This window comes from Oncorhynchus nerka, linkage group LG27, assembly GCF_034236695.1.
Source record: "Oncorhynchus nerka isolate Pitt River linkage group LG27, Oner_Uvic_2.0, whole genome shotgun sequence".
Taxonomy (NCBI): Eukaryota; Metazoa; Chordata; class Actinopteri; order Salmoniformes; family Salmonidae; genus Oncorhynchus; species Oncorhynchus nerka.
The window spans coordinates 60,436,103-60,457,087 of record NC_088422.1 but is presented as its reverse complement, the minus strand read 5'-3'; the positions used below and the strand labels follow the sequence as shown (position 1 = coordinate 60,457,087).

At 40.3% G+C, this 20,985-nt stretch overlaps 1 protein-coding gene across 1 annotated transcript; it reads right to left on the bottom strand.

Annotated features, from left to right (window-relative positions):
• Window positions 1-90: 90 nt before the first annotated feature.
• On the bottom strand, window positions 91-20,151 carry LOC115112088 (hatching enzyme 1.2-like). The gene is made up of 9 exons (XM_065011850.1): window positions 20,083-20,151; window positions 19,933-19,972; window positions 19,130-19,207; window positions 18,892-19,041; window positions 18,624-18,744; window positions 18,283-18,461; window positions 815-896; window positions 510-634; window positions 91-250 (listed from the first exon to the last, which is right to left on the bottom strand). Coding segments are annotated over exons 1-9 (846 nt in total). The 3' UTR covers window positions 91-248.
• Window positions 20,152-20,985: the final 834 nt, after the last annotated feature.

Genomic DNA, 20,985 nt, shown 5'->3' with positions numbered 1-20,985 from the left:
TGTTCAAAGCATTATAATACTTATGCTGAGTAAAGCATGTATGGACACATATTTGGAGAACTGTATTGAAATGGAAGGAATCAACACCGATCTTTTGATTTCAGTTGATCATATTTTTATTGTGATTATTAGAGATGGCACAGCCTTGATGTTTTGAGGCAAATTGAATTCTAATAGTTGTACCACTAGAGGTCACTCTACTCCTTCAGCGGAATGATCTTGAGTCCATCGGAAGTGAGACCACAGGTTTCTATTGGGGGGAAAGGAGAAAACAATAGTGGTTATTTAATCATACACATAAAGCTATGTCCATTGTAATATATCCTCCCACCCTCAATGTCACAATTCTCACAGTTATTAAGCTCTAGATATATTCAAGCTATATTAGCTCTGGGGAAAAGGCATCCAGGAGGTTGTAATGAGGATGTATGATCCATTCTAGCAGCCTTGACCTAGATTGAATCATCCAAACCCAAGTACAGTAAGTTGTTCAGTGTGACAGTACTCACAGCAGCCATACAGCCTGTTCAGCCTGTCGATGTCGTTCTTGCTCATCTGAGTGGCCTCGCCGAAAGACACGTTGTTGTTGGGGATGGGCTCCATGGTGGGGCGGTTGTTCTTGGAGAAGGCGTACCTGTAACCACACCAAATCACAATGCAACACAATTTAGGCCTATTCAACAATGTCACTGCTGAAGCTACAGTATATATTGGCTTGAATGAAAGGACACTGTGGAAGGGATGGAACATTACGTATAATTGGGGTCCATTCCAGAAATATTTGTAATTATTCGAAAGACATCACATAGCTGACCTCTCGTACTGCATGACAGAGTTGTAGTCATAGGGAGTTCCTTGGTTTAGGGTGGCGATCTTGTCGAAGTTGTACTTCATGTCTGGGATAAACAGATTAAAGGCAAAATGTTCATAGAGCTGATAGGCTGCGTTTCACCCTACTTTATGAGCAAGATCACTCAGTTACAATATTAAACAGAAATGAACAACTATAGAACTATAGATGACACTACAGCTTGAAAAACAAAAAGCAGGCATGCTGACAAGTACAGCATTATGCAGCCCCCAAAATATAGTCTTTTGTTAGAATTAGCAGTTAGAGATAGAGGCCGTTTCTTATCATGTAAAGTGAAAGTAAGTTCAAGGGAAACAGGATAAATGAATGGCATCGACCATCAATGATGTTCTCCCAGTAGACATGGATGTGGTTGTCACGGTCGCTGCGGGTCTGCTCGTGGTTAAAGCCCAGGGCGTGGAGGAGCTCATGTTGGACGGTGCTGTGGTACAGGCAGCCCTGACGGGCCAGAGACACAGTCTGGGCATTACCCTGATGGCCAACAAAGGAGTAACATCTGGGAAGAAGAGCAGAGGAGAGTCAAGGTGCACCAATCCAATGCCAGAAATAAGGCCTAACCTAATCATCTAGTTCATTGTAAGGGTTTTTCAGAAATCTCGGGGTAATGGGTTCATAAGAGATACATGGTGGTGGGGATCAACAACTATTCTTGTATGGATTATAATCTTCAAAGGGAAATTCAGTTACATATGTATTGATGTGACTTTCCTAGTTAAATGAAGGTTCCATAAAATAATAATGTTTCATTTGTTTAATAATGTTGTTTAAATTCAGGCTCACCCGCTGCGAGACTCAATGCTGAGGTAGTCCCTCTCATTCTGGCGCTGGAAGAAGCGGATGCAGGTGGTTTCGGCGAAGGAGTCAAGACCCCGCAGGATGATGGCTACTTCGCGAGATGCTGTTGTAGAGATCAAATGAACAACAACCGATAGTGAAAGTGTTGCATCGCTTGTGCAATATCTCAACATATGATATGAAATGTACACGAAAGTGAACACTTACAGAAGTGGTTGGCAATGACGTAGGGCACCCAGATGTTTCCGTCACTGTACTTTTGCCACAGACATCTCAGACGACACGAAGGAGAGGTTGAACAGGCTAGTAATAGGGGTTGCAACAATTTCGGCAGATAATTTTAGAAAGAAAGGGTCCAGATTGTCTAGCCCGGCTGATTTGTAGGGGTCCAGATTTTGCAGCTCTTTCAGAACATCAGCTAACTGGATATGGGAGAAGGAGAAATGTGGGAGGCTTGGGCGAGTTGCTGTGGGGGGTGCAGGGCTGTTAACCGGGGTAGGGGTAGCCAGGTGGAAAGCATGGCCAGCCGTAGAAAAATGCTTATTGAAATTCTCAATTATAGTGGATTTATCGGTGGTGACAGAGTTTCCTATCCTCAGTGCAGTGGGCAGCTGGGAGGAGGTGCCCTTATTCTCCATGGACTTTACAGTGTCCAATAACTTTTTTTGAGTTTGTGTTGCAGGAAGCAAATTTATGCTTGAAAAAGCTAGCCTTGTCTTTTTCACAATTCATGCAGGATTATCCGTATTCATGGTAGCATCTACATTAATGTAGAAGTGTTTCGAAACATATTATATTCCTATTTCCTATAAAAGTAACTCCAAAATGACAGAATACATTATTTACCATTAATTTCTTTTGGGCACAAAATAATCTGAAACACAACCAAAACAAACAGCAAATGCATCCAACAAATTTGTAGAGTCACAAGCTTTATGTGGTCATTGTGTGCTAGGAATATGGAACCAAATACTTAACATTTTACTACTTTAATACACATAATACATGTTTGTTCCCCTAAAATGGGGTGACTATGTACAAAAAGTGCTGCAATTTCTAAACGGTTCCCCCGATATGGATGAAAATACCCTAAACTTTTTGCTGACAGTCTGCATGCTAATCTCATAGTCATTGTATCATTTCAAATCCAAAATGCTGGAGTACAAAGCCAAAACAACAACAAATGTGTCACTGTTCCAGTACTTTTGGAGCTCACTGTATTTATTGTGTGAAGGATTTTTAAGGTCCCAGTGTTACTTTGAATATGCAGACTGTTTGACTGAGTTTAGCAAACTAGCGATCTTATGGCATGGTAGCTCCGTATCCTGTGTCACTTACCTCAGTCAGTTCCTCAACCCAGGCAGAGGACACCAGCATCAGGGTCAGGAGACCCACAGTGAACTTCAACACAAACATATCAGCAAAAGAACTGTAGGATAAATACAAACACAAAGGGAAAATCATTAAAACCAGACATAGTGTTAGACATTGCAGCTCACACACATACAGTACGAATACTGAGCACAGCGCTTACCTTAGAGCTCCGAGAAGGTATGGGTGAAACAGCAGTAGTTAGGGTCGTTTTTTATACTCTTTCCTTAGGCATATAAACGTAGATAACGGACCCCCAAATAAGGGAATATGGGCACAAAAATATGCTGACAGGTAAGGATATTTTATCTTGAGTCGAGGTTGCTGAAAGTCAGGTGGGAATTCTGCAGGAAATCCTTGAAACGTGTGTGAAACATGACATGTGGGAGGTGTGCATGTAAACATTTTGTACCATGACATCATATCATGACTAAATATGTTTGACCTTGAGGATTTCCAAACAGGTGTGCCCTTCTCTGTGTGTCATTCTTCCTTTTCAAGATGCATATAAGTAATTCAATTCATGAAGCCTCTTAATTAAAGTTAGAGTTCAAGTTTTTTTCCTGCTTTCATTCATTGCATTTTTTCATATTCAGAAATAGTAGCTGTGCATTGAGGTGTGACAGGTTTGTTACATGTGTTAACATTTATTGATTCATTTTTTGTGATTTCATCATTGAACAGAATTTTTTTTTTTAAATATATATATATATATATATATATACATGTTGACAATCTTCCAAAGGCCCCTCAAATAAAATGTTTACATTTGAGTAATTTAGCAGATGCTCTTATCCAAAGCAAGTTACAGTAATGAGTGCATACCTTTTTGTTCACACAGGTCCCCCGTGGGAATCGAACCCACAACCCTGGCATTGTAAAACCAACTGAGCCACAAGGGACCACAATAACACATTGTGAAATCTTCTGATGTAATCTCTGCTGTTAGGAAATCTTTGTTGGTAGCCCACACACTCCATCACGTGTCAGTGGGTTCTCTTATTCGCCTTTATTTCAAGAGCGTTTCATAGATGGGCAGCTCTCACAAATTCTCACAAATAATATACTCAGTCTTTCTCTATGGTGGCCTGGTTTAGTCATTTGAACGTGTTCAACAAGAACAGACTGGATAAGATTGTGATGGTTTCCAGCAAGGTCAACCGACACTATTATCAGAGGTTTTTAAGAAATAGACCTAAGTAGTGAGAAAGAATCGCTACACTTTTCAATAAGGTTTCATTTTAAAAGGGATTATAAAGGGTTTGTAATTATGTCATTAACAGTTATTTAATCATTTGTAAATGCATTATAAACTATTAATAAATGGGTTATATAAATTGGTTATAATTGGTCAAAATAGTGTGAAAGCCAGTCAGTGCTTGCCAAATAGTGAGTCACTATTTACCTCCAGCTATTAATAATTTATAAATGCACTTACAGATGCGTATAATATGTATCCCTTATGTATCCTCATGCAACCTTATTTTTCTATGGTTGCACAGTTTTTCTCTCTTTTGTGTGTGATGAATTGTTGCTGTCATAGGAACAGAAATGGATGGTTTTTAGACCAATGGTCAACTCCAATGATGTGTTTTGCCCCACATGTGAAACTCTGACGATGCATTGGTACTCTTACTTATTCCAGGAAGGAAGGCTTCATCTGAAGATTTCAAGGCATATTATTGGTGTGGTTTGCTGGATTAGGAGAAATTACCCCGAATTTGTGAGATCTGCCCATCTATGAAAAATTCTTGAAATTCATTCTTGAAACCTGAAATGTGCCCCGAATTTTGTGTTGACACTGACATCGTGTGACAGTGTGTTGTGAAAGGATGGAGATTAGTGTGCAAAGGCCAGACAGAAGAGTTGTGGGATAGAAACTTACCTAGCTAGCTAGCTCGGAAAAGTTAGCTAGCTAGCATTAAGTAAAACCAGAAACGTTTTTTTGAATATAGAAATTCTGCTAGACGATTTAGCACGATATAATCTTTGGCATGAATCAGTTAGCAAGCTAAGTAGTTTTCTGGCTAGGTAGCTTCGCTAACTAACGTCAACATGACAGAATTTCCATGCAATTTGTTTATCCAACTTTTTTGGATTAGCACGCTAGCTAGCTAAATTATCTAACCTGTGAAGTCAGGTACTGTCTAGCTAAGGTAGCTGGTAAATTAGCTAGTTTGCATCATTTGTCAGCACAGTAGTGCTGAGCGATGAGTGCCCTTTGAGGTCGGTTTGGTTTCGGTTATGATTATTAAAAAAGAATCATGTTTTTGATTTAGGTTTCAATTATTTTTTTAGACATTAAATGCACTATGCATTATCTGGGTTGAATGCTGTAAGAACATTGAATAGAACAATTAATAAAAGTCTCATGATGGTAGTGACTGTCCATTACTGCTTATCACTTATTAACTATCATTTATTCACATTACTTGCTTAACCATCAAACTTATTTGATGACTTTATGATTTCATTTCTTTGTCGTCTAATCTCTATAGAGCTGCTGCCTAGTTCTTCGGAGTAAATAAGGCATATATATATATCATTTATAAAACATTTAAAACAGAAATATCTTATTTCCATAAGTATTCAGACCCTTTGCTATGCGACTCGAAATTGAGCTCAGGTGCATCCTGTTTCCATTGATTATCCTCGAGATGCTTCTACAACCTGATTGGAGTTCACCTGTGGTAAATTACACTGATTGGACATGATTTGGAAAGGCAACCACCTGTCTATATAAGGTCCCAATGTTGACAGTGTATATCAGAGCAAAAAAACAAGCCATGAGGTTGAAGGAATTGTCCGAAGAGCTCCAAGACAGGATTGTGTCGAGACCTGGAGAAGGGTACCAAATATTTCTGCAATATTGAAGGTCCCTAAGAACACAGTGACCTCCATCATTCTAAAATAGAAGAAGTTTGTAACCACGAAGACTTCATAGAGCTGGCCGCCTAGCCAAACTGAGCAATCTGGGGAGAAGGGCCTTGGTCAGGGAGGTCACCAAGAACCCGATGGTCACTCTGACAAAGCTCTAGAGTTCCTCTGTGGAGATGGGATAACCTTCCAGAAGGACAACAATCTCTGCAGCACTCCAACAATCAGGCCTTTATGGTGACCAGACGGGAGCCAGTCCTCAGTAAAAGGCACTTGACAACCCGCTTGGAGTTTGCCAAAAGGCACCTAAATAATCTCAGACCATGTGAAACAAGATTCTGTGGTCCGATGAAACCAAGATTGAACTCTTTGGCCTGAATGCCAAGCATCACGTCTGGAGGAAACCTGGCACCATCCCTACGATGAAGCGTGGTTGTGGCAGAATCATGTTGAGGGGATGTTTTTCAGCAGCAGGGACTGGGAGACTAGTCAGGATCGAGGCAAAGATGAACGTAGCAAAATACAGAGAGATCCTTGATGGAAACCTGCTCCAGAGCTCTCAGGACCTCAGACTGCAGCGAAGGTTTACCTTCCAACAGGACAATGACCCTAAGCACACAGTGAAGACAACGCAGGAGTGGCTTCGGGACAAGTCTCTGAATGATCAGCCAGAGCCCAGACTTAAACCTGATCGAACATCCCTGGAGATGTGCAGCAACGCTCGACATCCAACCTGACAGAGCTTGAGAAGATCTGCAGAGAAGAATGGGAGAAACTCCCCAAGTACAGGTGTGTCAAGCTTGTAGAGTCATACCCAAGAAGACTTGAGGCTGTAATCGCTGCCAAAGGTGCTTCAACAAAGTATAAGTAAAGCATCTGAATATTTATGTAAATGTGTAATTTACTGAAATGTATGTATTTCAGTTTTTACTTTGTCATTATGGGGTATTGTGTGTAGATTGATGAGGGAAGGCTGTAACCTAATGTAATCTTTTTTTCTCCCTTATTTTACCAGCTAAGTTGACTGAAAACACATTCTCATTTACAGCAACAACCTGGGGAATAGTTAAGAGGCGAGAGGAGGGGGGATGAATGAGACAATTGTAAGCTGGGGTTGAATAAGTGACCATAATGATATGAGATGCAGATTGGGAATTTATTCAGGACACCAGAGTTAACACCCCTACAATAAGTGCCATGGGATCTTTAGTGACCACAGAGAGTCAGGACACTCATTTAAAATCCCATCCAAAAGACAGCACCCTACACTGGTCAATCATTGCCCAGGGGATTGAGATATTTTTTTTAGACCAGAGGAAAGGGTGCCTCCTTCTGGTCCTCCAACACCACATCCAGCAGGATCTGGTCTCCCATCCTGCTAAGCTTCAGAAGGAAGTCAGCATTTGGATGCAGGGTGGTATGCTGCTGACTAACAAAATATAGAAAAGGTCAAGGGGTCTGAATACCTTGTGAAAGCACTGTATATGACTGCTGAATACCAACTATCAATCACATAGATCAGGCATTTTCAGGATCAGGAAGCAACTGCTTTCTATCCCTCTCGATCACCTGTTCTTCTCTCAGTCTCCGTGTCTGCTCCGCAAAGACAGGACAAGTTTAAATGGGAGCGCAATGGATTATGGTCATTGTAGTTAATTACTATGTTTTCTGTGCTAAACTATGTATGCGTTCATCCACCTCTGGCCTGCTCGCCTCCCTACCACTGAGGAAGTACAGTTCCCGCGCAGCCCAGTCAAAACTGTTCGCTGCTCTGGCCCCCCAATGGTGGAACAAACTCCCTCACGACGCCAGGACAGCGGAGTCAATCACCACCTTCCGGAGACACCTGAAACCCTCCCTCTTTCAGGAATACCTAGGATAGGATAAAGTAATCCTTCTCACCCCCCCCCCCTCCCCCTTAAAAGATTTAGATGCACTATTGTAAAGTGGCTGTTCCACTGGATGTCTTAAGGTGAACGCACCAATTTGTAAGTCGTTCCGGATAAGAGCGTCTGCTAAATGACTTAAATGTAAAATGTAAATGTATAATATTGGCCTGTAGGAAACAACAACATCGTGTAACAGTTTCGCTTCCGTCTCTCTCCTCGCCCCTACCTGGGCTCGAAACAGGGACCCTCTGCACACATCAACAACTGCCTCCCACGAAGCATCATTACCCATCGCTCCACAAAAGCCGCAGCACTTGCAGAGCAAGTACTTCAAGGTCTCTATCAACTACTTCAAGGTTTCAGAGCGAGTGACGTCACCGATCTAAACACTATTAGCGCGCACCCTGCAAAATAGCTAGCCATTTCACATTGGTTACAAACGCACAGTTCAGACTTCATCTGATTTATCTCTACAGAAACTGCACATCAAGCTCACAGAAAACAAGATAACCTACTTTAGTCAATTAGTTGTTGAAAAAACAAAAAATAACCAACATTTTGGTTAATTGCTCAGCAGTACAGTACACTAGTGGTTCCAATTTAAACACTAACTTACTAGCTAGTGTAATAGCAAAGGTTATGATAACTAGCAAACACCTTTAATCTGTGGTAGCTAGATATTAGTCTTAGCAAGTAATGTTAAACACCAGATAGATATTATTATTATTAGCTAGCAGTGAATAACATAACTAGCTAAGCCTAAATTGTATAAATCATGATAATGAGGATAGAGTTATGTGTATAGTACATAGATAGTGTCTATGCTAAATTGTCATATATTCCTCTTCTCTCTCACATATCCCATAAAGTCTCACACTCCTGGATGAGAAAATGCTTCACAAGAAAGAAACAAATGAAGACAGAATGGGACCATGAGACAGGGACCAAGGTTGGCATGGTGATGGAGGACGCCTTCCTGGCTAACGGCTGTGCACATGCTGATATACCCTCCATGCTGTCCAGGGACATTCACAATGGCACCGTGGCCAATAATGTTCCTTCCATGTCCCCTTCTTTTGGCTAGGTTGAAACCAGCCTCATAAATGTAAATATAAACCAAGACTCTCTGAAACAGACAACAAGACAATATAGACCTAGAGCAGTCAATATGGTGAGGCACAATACACTGGATTACAGTACTGTAATGTGTCTATACAGTGCTGATATGATAGTAAATGCACAGTATAGTACTTGCACATATTCATAGCTCTGTTCTTTAGCCCTCTCTGAGTTTCACTCAAATGGCACCCTGTAGACCCTGTTTCATCCGGATTCGGTTGAGTTGTAATACATGGACCAATGTAGAGAAGCCCACCTGGTGAATGTTATTGAATATTGTGTTGTCTGCAATTATGTGGTTCACGATTTCTTGTAGTCTAATGGTGTTGTTTGCCACCACCATGTTCACAATAGCGGTCTCCTGTTCTGGTGTGAACAGCCAGTGTCTTTCACCATGGTCTGGCCGTCTCTCAGTTCTGCAGGAGATCCACAAATATAATATGATTGGTTACAGTAAGCTAAAATAATCTATTTTCTTTCCATATGAAATGGCATTACTGTAACATTGGCCAACAATCACTGAGCAGCATAGGCCTACTGATATGTCGGACTGCAGTATACTACAGTATACATACATAAAGAGCATAGTGTAGATGGTAGGTAACTTATCGGTTGTCATTTCTAAATGTACAGATGATAGATGTAACCGTGTGGCGGCTCAAGGTTAGCCTCCCTCATACTCAATTCATAAGTGAACAATTCAGCAACTAGTGTTCACACTTGTGAGGAGTGGGTGTTGCCAACTGGTGTATAGAGCTTGGCATTGTGATTGGCGTTGCTTTCCAAAGGGGCTAAAGAAATATTAGTTTTGAATGTTGTACCTAATGTAGAGAACTATGTGTAGTGTTTATCAAAACGTGTGATATGGAATTGAAAACTGAGTGTAAAGCATGAATTGTGCTTGCAATTTTGCAGACTTGGTTTAGGGATTTGGTACATGAGTTTCAGGTTTCAGTGATTGCATCTCAAGTTCCAATTTTAGTGTGTAAACAATTGGGAAAAACTGTCAAATTGTTTACCAATATATCCTTCTACTAATTCAATTACAATTTGTTCTTACTATGTATTGCATGATTGAGGAGATTATATGATGTTATAAATATTTGCAACTCATTAACAAATAGTCAGTAGGTTTCCACTTTCTTGAAAGGTTTCTTTTCAGCAGTTTTAAATGCTGGTAACTAATTTGTTAATAGTCAGTGGATTGTCACTTTACAATATGGTACAATTTTGCAGTTATAGAAGTTAATAACTGTCATATATGTTTGTAGGTCTGTCACTTTAAAATAAGGTATACTTTTAGCAGTTATATACAGTGGGGAGAACAAGTATTTGAGACACTGCCGATTTTGCAGGTTTTCCTACTTACAAAGCATGTAGAGGTCTGTAATTTTTATCATAGGTACAGTTCAACTGTGAGAGACGGAATCTAAAACAAAAATCCTGATAATCACATTGTATGATTTTTAAGTAATTAATTAGCATTTTATTGCATGACATAAGTATTTGATCACCTACCAACCAGTAAGAATTCCAGCTCTCACAGACCCATTAGTTTTTCTTTAAGAAGCCCTCCTGTTCTCCACTCATTACCTGTATTAACTGCACCTGTTTGAACTCGTTACCTGTATAAAAGACACCTGTCCACACACTCAATCAAACAGACTCCAACCTCTCCACAATGGCCAAGACCAGAGAGTTGTGTAAGGACATCAGGGATAAAATTGTAGACCTGCACAATGCTGAGATGGGCTACAGGACAATAGGCAAGCAGCTTGGTGAGAAGGCAACAACTATTGGCGCAATTATTAGAAAATGGAAGGAGTTCAAGATGACAGTCAATCATCCTCAGTCTGGGGCTCCATGCAAGATCTCCCCTCGTGGGGCATCAATGATCATGAGAAAGGTGAGGGATCAGCCCAGAACTACACGGCAGGACCTGGTCAATGATCTGAAGAGAGCTGGGACCACAGTCTCAAAGAAAACCATTAGTAACACACTACGCCGTCATGGATTAAAATCCTGCAGCGCACGCAAGGTCCCCCTGCTCAAGCCGGCGCATGTCCAGGCCCGTCTGAAGTTTGCCAATGACCATCTGGATGATCCAGAGGAGGAATGGGAGAAGGTCATGTGGTCTGATGAGACAAAAATAGAGCTATTTGGTCTAAACTCCACTCGCCGTGTTTGGAGGAAGAAGAAGGATGAGTACAACCCCAAGAACACCATCCCAACCGTGAAGCATGGAGGTGGAAACATCATTCTTTGGGGATGCTTTTCTGCAAAGGGGACAGGACGACTGCACCGTATCGAGGGGAGGGTGGACGGAGCCATGTATCGCGAGATCTTGGCCAACAACCTCCTTCTCTCAGTAAGAGCATTGAAGATGGGTCGTGGCTGGGTCTTCCAGCATGACAACGACCCGAAACACACAGCCAGGGCAACTAAGGAGTGGCTCCGTAAGAAGCATCTCAAGGTCCTGGAGTGGCCTAGCCAGTCTCCAGAACTGAACCGAATAGAAAATCTTTGGAGGGAGCTGAAAGTACGTATTACCCAGCGACAGCCCCGAAACCTGAAGGATCTGGAGATGGTCTGTATGGAGGAGTGGGCCAAAATCCCTGCTGCAGTGTGTGCAAACCTGGTCAAGAACTACAGGAAACATATGATCTCTGTAATTGCAAACAAAGGTTTCTGTACCAAATATTAAGTTCTGCTTTTCTGATGTATCAAATACTTATGTCATGCAATAAAATGCAAATTAATTACTTAAAAATCATACAATGTGATTTTCTGGATTTTTTCTGGATTTCTCTCACAGTTGAACTGTACCTATGATAAAAAAATATATAGACCTCTACATGCTTTGTAAGTAGGAAAACCTGCAAAATCGGCAGTGTCTCAAATACTTGTTCTTCCCACTGTATGTGGATAAATCATTTTCAGATGATTTGAGAGTTCACTCAGAGCTTAGACATACTGTACTTATAGGCAGTATTGGGTAGTCATCACGACATACACTAACGTTCAAAGGTTTGGGGTCACTTAGCAATGTCCTTGTTTTTTAAAGAAAAGCACATTTTCAGTCCATTAAAATAATATCAAATTGATCAGAAATACAGTGTAGACATTGTTAATGTTGTAAATTACTATTGTAGCTGGAAACTGCTGATTATGAATGGAATATCTACATAGGCGTACAGAGGCCCATTATCAGCAACCATCACCCCTGTGTTCCAATAGCACGTTGTGTTAGCTAATCCAAGTTTATAATTTTAAAAGGCTAATTGATCATTAGAAAACTCTTTTGCAATTATGCTAGCACAGCTGAAAACGGTTGTCCTGATTAAATAAACAATAAAACTGGCCTTCTTTAGACTAATTGATTATCTGGAGCATAAGCATTTGTGGGTTTGATTACAAGCTCAAAATGGCCAGAAACAACATACTTTCTTCTGAACTTGTCAGTCTGTTCTTATTCTGAGAAATGAAGGCTATTCCATGTGAGAAATTGCCAAGAAACTGAAGATGTGTACTACTCCCTTCACAGAACAGCGCAAACTGTCTCTAACCAGAATAGAAAGAGGAATGGGAAGCCCCGGTGCGCAAGTGAGCAAGAGGACAAGTACATTAGAGTGTCTAGTTTGAGAACAGACACCTCACAAGTCCTCAACTGGCAGCTTCATTAAATAGTGTGCTGGCCTTCTAGGCAGAGTTGGAAAAAAAAGCCATATCTCAGATGGGCAAAAGAACACAGACACTGGCCAGAGGAACTCTGCCTAGAAGGCCAGCTTCTCGGAGTCACCTCTTCAGGTATTACGTTTACTATTTCACACCAGAGCATTCACCATACTTACACTACCACATATCAGTGGTAAGTGGGTTGATAGAATTTGGTAAGGGGTGATATATTAGGAACAATAATGTAATACTGTCCTGGGTGTACATTTGGCCAGGTCATCATGGTTTCAAAGGTGGTTCAAGACACATAAAACCAACCTCTTCTGTTCCTGTAACAGAGCACCAAAGCATCACACCCATCGTCAACAGTGAAGAGGATGCTGGCCTTCTAGGCAGAGTTCCTCTATCCAGACAACAATATAATAAAGCATTTTTTTTCTTTTGTATTATCTTTTACCAGATCTAATGTGTTATATTCTCCTATGTTCCTTTCACATTTCCACAAACTTCAAAGTGTTTCCTTTCAAATGGTACCAAGAAAATGCATATCCTTGCTTCAGGGCCTGAGCTACAGGCAGTTAGATTTGGGTATGTCATTTTAGGCGAAAATTGAAAAAAAGGTGCCGATCCTTAATAGGTTTAATGTTGTATTTTTAAATACTGTAGTTCATCTGCTGTCAATTGTATTCTGACTTGTAATCTTAAAAAGGGGAGAAAAAGACACCCGTGTGTCTGAATTAGCTAGAATACTCACTATACCAATAACGGAATGACGATTATGAATCACTGCAATTAAAATTGTTTTCCCAATGTATTATATTACATTTGGTTCTTACCTGTTTGGTAATATTGGGTGAACTGTTGAGAAATTATAGCATTTTGTGTACATAGTCCCCCAATTTTAAGAGACAATAAAGTATTGGAACAAATTCACTTACAGTGCATTCAGAAAGTATTCAGACCCTTAGATGTTTTCCACATTTTGTTACGTTACAGCCTTATTCTAAAATGTATTAAATAGTTTTTTTCCTTCACCAATCTACACACAATACACCATAATGACAAAGGAAAAACAGGTTTTTAGACATTTTTGCAAATGTATGTTGATTACGGCCTAGAGTCTTCTTGGGTGTGATGCTACAAGCTTGTCACACCTGTATTTGGGGAGTTTCTACAATTCTTCCATGCATATTGTCTCAAGTTCTGTCAGGTTGGATGGGGAGCACTGCTGCACAGCTATTTTCAGGTCTCTCCAGAGATGTTAGATCGGGTTCAATTCCGGGCTCTGGCTGGGCCACTAAAGGACATTCAGAGACTTGTCCCGAAGCCACTCTAGCGTTGTCTTGGCTGTGTGCTTAGGGTCGTTGTCCTGTTGGAAGGTGAACCTTTGCACCAGTCTGAGATCCTCAGCACTTTGGAGCAGGTATTCATCAAGAATCTCTCTGTACTTTTCTCCGTTCATCTTTCCCTCGACCCTGGCTCGTTTCCCAGTCCCCGCTTCTGAAAGAAATCCCCACAGCATGATGCTGCCACCACCATGTTTCACTGTAGGGATGGTGCCAGGATTCCTCCAGACGCTTGACATTCAGGCCAAAGAGTTGAATCTTGGTTTCATCAGACCGGAGAATGTTGTTTCTCATGGTCTGTGAGTCTTTTTGCTGCCTTTTGGTAAACTCCAAGCAGGCTGTCATGTGCCTTCTACTGAGGAGTGGCTTCCGTCTGGACAATACCATAAAGACCTGATTGGTGGATAGCTACAGAGATGGTTTCCTTCTGGAAGGTTCTCTCATCTCCATAGAGGAATTGTGGGGCTCTGTCAGAGTGAACATAGTCACTTGGTCACTTCCCTGACCAAGGCTCTTCTCCCCCGATTACTCAGTTTGGCTGGGCAGTCAGCTCTAGGAACTTCTTACATTTAAAAATGATGGAGGCTACTGTGTTCTTGGGGACATGCAATGCTGCATAAATGATTGGGTACCCTTCCCCAGATCTGTTCCTCGACACAATCCTGTCATGGAGCTCTGAGGAAAATTCCTTCAACCTCTTGGCTTGGTTTTTCCTCTGACATTTGCTGTCGACTGTGGGGCCTTATACAGAGGGATGTGTGCCTTTCCAAATCATGTCCAAATATTTGGTCCCATATTCCTAGCACGCAATGACTACATCAAGCTTGTGACACATTTGTTGGATGCATTTACAGTTTGTTATGGATGTGTTTCACATTTTTCTGTAGCCAGCAGAAATGTATGGTAAAAAATGTATCTGTCATTTTGGAGCTACTTTTATTTTAAATAAGAGGAGAATAGGTTTCTAAAAACTTCTACATTAATGTGGAGGCTACCGTGATTACGGATAATCCTGCATGAATCGGGCATAATGATGAGTGAGAAAGTTACAGATATCATACACCCCCCAATAATGCTAACCTCATATTATTGCAATGGTGAGACGTTAGCATGTCTTAGGGGTATAATATTTGTGATATGGATGAAAATACCATCAGATTAAAGCTGTCAGTCTGCACTTTAACCTCATAGTCATATCATTTCAAATCCAAAATGCTGGAGTACAGAGCCAAAACAACAACAAATGAGTCACTGTCACAATACTTTTGGAGCTCACTATTTATTGTTTGAAGTATTTTCAAGGTCCCACTGTTACTGGTGTCCCAGTAGGTCCCTATGTTACTTTGAAAATGCATTGACTCTTTGATTGAGTTTAGCATAGCAGTGATCTTATGGCACGGTTGCTTCGTATCCTGTGTCACTCACCTCAGTCAGTTCCTCAACCCAGGCAGAGGACACCAGCATCAGAGCCAGGAGACCCACAGTGAACTTGAACACAAACATGACAGCAAAAGGACTGTAGGATAAATACAAACACACAGGGAAAATCATTAAAACCAGCCATAGTGTTAGTCATTACAGCTCACACACAAGCAGTACGAATACTGAGCACAGCGCTTACCTCAGAGCTCTGACAAGGAATGGGTGAAATGGCAGCAGCTAGGCTTGTTTTTTATACTCTTTCATCAGGCATATACAAGTAGATAACGGACCCCCAGATAAGTGAATATGGGCACAAAAAATATGCTGACATTTTGACTTGAGTCGAGGTTGCTGCAAATCAGGTAGGAGTTCTATAGGAAATCCTTGAAACATGAGTGAAACATGCAATGTGTGTATGTTATCATTTTGTACCATGACATCATATCATGGCTAAATATGTTTGACCTTGACGATTTCCAAACAAGTGTCCCCTTCTGTGTGTGTCATTCTTCCTTTTCAGGATTCATATAAGTAATTCAATTAATGAAGCCTCATATTTAATGTTAGATTTTCCTTCTGGTTTTATTCATTGCATTTGTTCATGTTCAGAAATCATAGGTATACACTGAGGTGTGACAGTTGTGTTATAAGTGTAAAAATGTACTGATGGATTTTGGAGTTTGTAATCAAATTCACGTTGGCAGTCTCCAAAAGTGCCCTCAAATTACATTTTAGTATCAGTACTTAGGATAAGACCCAGACACAGACAGTTCGAATTGCAGATGTTTATTGACAAAACAGGGGACAGTCAAATGACAGGTCAAGGGCAGGCAGAGGTCAGTAATCCAGAGCAGAGTCAGTAAGGTACAGAACAGTAGGCAGGCTCAGGGTCAGGGCAGGCAGAATGGTCAAAACCAGAAGACCCTAGAAAACAGAGACTGGAGAGAACAGGATTACGTGAAAAAAACAGCAGTATACACACAATAACCCCAAATGACAACGCAAAAGCTGGTTAAAAACAGAAATACCCTATTTCCATAAGTATTCAGACCATTTGCTATGAGACTCGAAATTGAGCACAGGTGCAGCCTGTTTCCATTGATCATCCTTGAGTTGTTTCTACAACTTGATTGGAGTCCACCTGTTGTAAATTCAATTGATTGGACATGATTTGGAAAGGCACACACCTGTCTACAGTATATAAGATCCCACAGTTGACAGTGCATGTCAGAGCAAAAACCAAGCCATGAGGTTAAATCGTTTTGGGTGTGATGCATTGGTGTTCTGTTCCATGAACAGAGGAGGATGGTTTTAATGATGTGTCTTGACCCACTTTTGAAACCCTGATGCCCTGGTCAAATGTACATTATTCAATCATTCCTAATACATGACCTCTTACCAGATCATGTAAACACAGTTAATACCTTTGGTTGGTGAAACAGTGGAGGACGTTGAATATTTTTGTCATCACACCCATCGTGCACTGACTTAATATGTTTAACAAAGTGTTGAATCTTCTCTCATGTGTGTCGTGATGATTACCCAATACTGCCTATAAGTACAGTATATCTAAGCTCTATTACAGAGACAAAAAATAGGCTATTATCCTTGACTGTACTGGACACTCAATCTACAATGAATTTAAGCTCATGTCATTGTTTCAGACTTCCAAATTGCAAAAGTAACAGAATGTTAAATTTGCTGTGTCCTGTATAATACAGGATATTCTGTGAGTGTGGGAGTTGGGACATGTATTATTACTGTAGGCTTTGGTGAGATTGCCTTGTTAACTCCCCTAAAAAAATACAAAAAGGTTGTAGTTTTACCCACTAATCCACTTGCACACCTGCGCACGTTATATGACAAAAAACATCAATGTACCTTTTGCAATCAGAAAAATAAACCATAACAAACGTAGAACGGGCTATCAAATACACGTTGCTACACATGTTTATTGTGATAATGCTTCAGTAGACTACAGTACTTTGCCACACCAATGTTCTATCTATGATAAGCCATAACAGATCTGATACACGGACGTAAAGATAGACTTGAACAAAAAAAATGGTTATCTGCATCTCAATTCATTGAGTGCGATCCATCGCACTTCTCAAATCAGTTCAGCTGCTTTCCTAATAAAAGAGAACGGAAAAATAAAATATTATTAGAATTGACATGCTGTATTTCTGCCTTTTTGAGTTGATGGCTTTAAAAAATAATCTGTACACCCATTTATAACAGTGTAAAAACAGAATATCACTAAATTCAATTCAAATACTATATTCCCAAATATCTCAAATTGATGGAGCAACGGTATCGTGAAGATTACAGGCGGGTAAACTAATCACAACTCTTATTCTTTGCAGTGATGATAAACAGGTCTTCTTAAAATGGCACTTACTGCAGTTGTAGAGACGATTGATCCGCAGAATATCAATGGGGCTCATCTGAGTTGCCCTGCCAATAACTGCATTATTGTCAGGGATTGGAAGAATGGTGGGCTGTTCGTTCCTGGAGAAGGCAAACCTGGAACCAGACAACATATGGCAGAAAGCTCTCACGCAATCAATTGAAATTAGAGTAGACTATTTTGAGTAGACTATGAAAGGGGAAAATGACTATTGTGAATGTCATAAGTGCGTATTAATTGAAAAGCTTATCATGCTTATAAATCCATGTCAGCGTTTCATATGTCATATGTTTACAAATAATGAAATACTAATGTATCATTATAATCAGACGGAAGTACACTAAAGTTTACATTCAAGTTATTAAAGTTTTACTAATATGTCTTCCTCAAAATGGTCAGGACAAATATTTACATATCTTGTAAACAATATTATTTATTATTCACCTACGAAATTCTTTAAAATTATATATTATAAATTCAGCATCTATGGATGTAGAAAGCACTAACCAGGCAAAATGTTCAGAGTCAGGGTTTGAACATGGCTGTCACCGTCACTGCGCGAATGCTCGTGGTTGAAGCCCAAGGCGTGCAGCAGTTCATGCTGCACCACAGACAGATGGACACATCCGTTCCTATGCAGAGACACCACCTGGCCATTTCGCTGGCGTCCAATATACGAGAAACAGCTACAAACAAGAGTGTATACGGAAGACATAAAGGTCCTTTCTAAAAGCAATAAAGTATAATTTTTTTGTAGCAGTAAAGTAAATTGTCATGTAAACAAAGTAATTAAGAGTGGCAGAAGACAAGTATACCAGGTCTCGTAATGTAATGTGCAGTGGTCATACCCTGCCTGAGACTGGATGTCCACAAAGTCCTTCTGATTGGTTCGGGGAAGGAATTGGACGCAGGTTGATGCAGAAATGGTTTGCAGCCCACCTTCAATAACGGACCTCTCCCGGTCCGAAACTCAATACACACACACACACACACACACACACACACACACACACACACACACACACACACACACACACACACACACACTCTATATAGTATCGTAAAACAAAACCATTAGGCTCACAATAAAATGATTTCAGAAAATAAAATATTTACAGTATGGGTTAGAGATCACATAGGGCACGTAAACGTTCCCATCAGAGGACTTCAGCCATTTGCAGGTGCGAGCTGTGCAGGGGTCAGCGTTAATGAACCCAGTATTTACTGCAATGTCCCCAAAAATTCCTTCCCCGCCAAGTCTTTTCCCTAGAAAACAACACCAAGTGAAGGTTATTATCTGTGTTTCATTCTCGGTGTCATTAAATGCAGAGTAGGAATATACAGGCTGCCGTACCAAGGTTTCTGTTGGCCTTCTCAATGAGCGTTGAAGCAGAAAAATCCTCCTCCTCAACGCTGTTCGTGCTGGTTCTGTCTGCAGAATGGAATCAAAACAATTTCTTAGATGCAACTGTGTCCCTAATACCTAATATTACAATAACATAATATATTGTACCCGTCAAACGTTTGGACACAGCTACTCATTCAAGCGTTTTTCTTTATTTTTACTCTTTTCTACATTGTAAAATTGTTACGCCCTGACCTTAGTATTCTTTGTTTTCTTTATTGTTTTGGTTAGGTCAGGGTGTGACATGGGTGATGTATGTGTTTTTTTGTACTGTCTAGGGGTTTTGTATGTTTATGGGGTTGTTTACTATCTAGGTGTTTATGTATGTCTATGGTTGCCTAGATTGGTTCTCAATTAGAGGCAGCTGTTTATCGTTGTCTCTGATTGGGAACCATATTTAGGCAGCTGTCTTCTTTGGGTATTCCGTGGGTTATTCTCTATGTCTAGTTGCCTGTGTCGGCACATTTATATTATAGCGTCATGTTGTATAGTTTGTTTAGTGTCCGTCTTTATTAAAAGTAACATGTATTCATATCACGCTGCGCCTTGGTCTCCTCCATTCAACGAATGTGACAAAAATAATAGTGACGACATCAAAAATAAAGAAAAACCCTTGAAAAAGTAGGTGTGTCCAAACTTCTGACTGGTACTGTATGTCTTATACATTCTAACAATGAATGATTCATAAAACCAGGTTTAATTTGATACAATGTCAACAACTCAAATTTTTTATAAAGACAGGATGAACATACCAAGTTCCATGTCCTCTTCACTCCTTTCAAATGAAGCTTTCTGTATGACAACAGCAGGAGGAAATATGCAACACAAGGTTCAAATGTATTTAAAACTCCTATAATTCATCATGCACAGGGTTTTCCCAATATTCTCAGATAGACCCTTACCCCTGTAGATCGGCTCTGAACTGAGCAGAGAACAGCGATGAAAATGGTCGGCACAAAGACGGGTGCCATGGTAAATGACTGCAGGATGCCTAGGATCAGTCTGTTGTGAACATGATAGATGTGCAGTTTATATACTGTAGGCTGACAGATGCTGTTGTTCCTCAAAATATTGGTCAATTACAAAAAAGCAGCAGATGTTGACCAAGTCAACCAAAGTCTTGATTCAAAAACAAACAAATTCTCAAACATATGGGAGTGTGGTTTTCTGATGTACAGTGGGAGTGATAATATTGCATACGCCTACATGTCATTGGTAATTAATAAGAAATACTATCCAACTGTACAATAACGTAAGAATGCCATTGAACTCAAATATTGAAAACGAAATAAGTGCTTGCGTAAAGGAATAAGTGCACTCAGGTCACACAGTAATGAGATGTGTATTTTATTTATTTTTTACTTGTAAGAGGACAGAATAGTAACCTACTTGGTTTCTCAGGTGGGCATTCCATATGTCTGATATTTGGACTTGGACAGAAGAAACAGAGTTCCTGCGGATGCTGAGTTTTGATGCAGTGAAGTTGGCCATTGTACGTGATTTTGATCCTGTTTTACTGGCAGCTATATACATTTTCAAAAACAAATAATGGGGTCTCATTACATAGTCACTTAAGAACTTGGTCATTAACATCATATACAAACTCTATTGCAGTCTAGTTTGCAGGTTACGTAGGTATCAGTGAACGTTAAGCAGACAAGACAGATGGCCTTTGGCAGGTTGAGACTTATGCAAACTCCCAAAAGGTGGTTTATGTTAGGAAATACTACCCTTGATGTTTTGCTTTGTTCTTGTATTGTTTTCATGGAAACTATGGCATAATGCTAGCAGGTTGTTTTACGCTT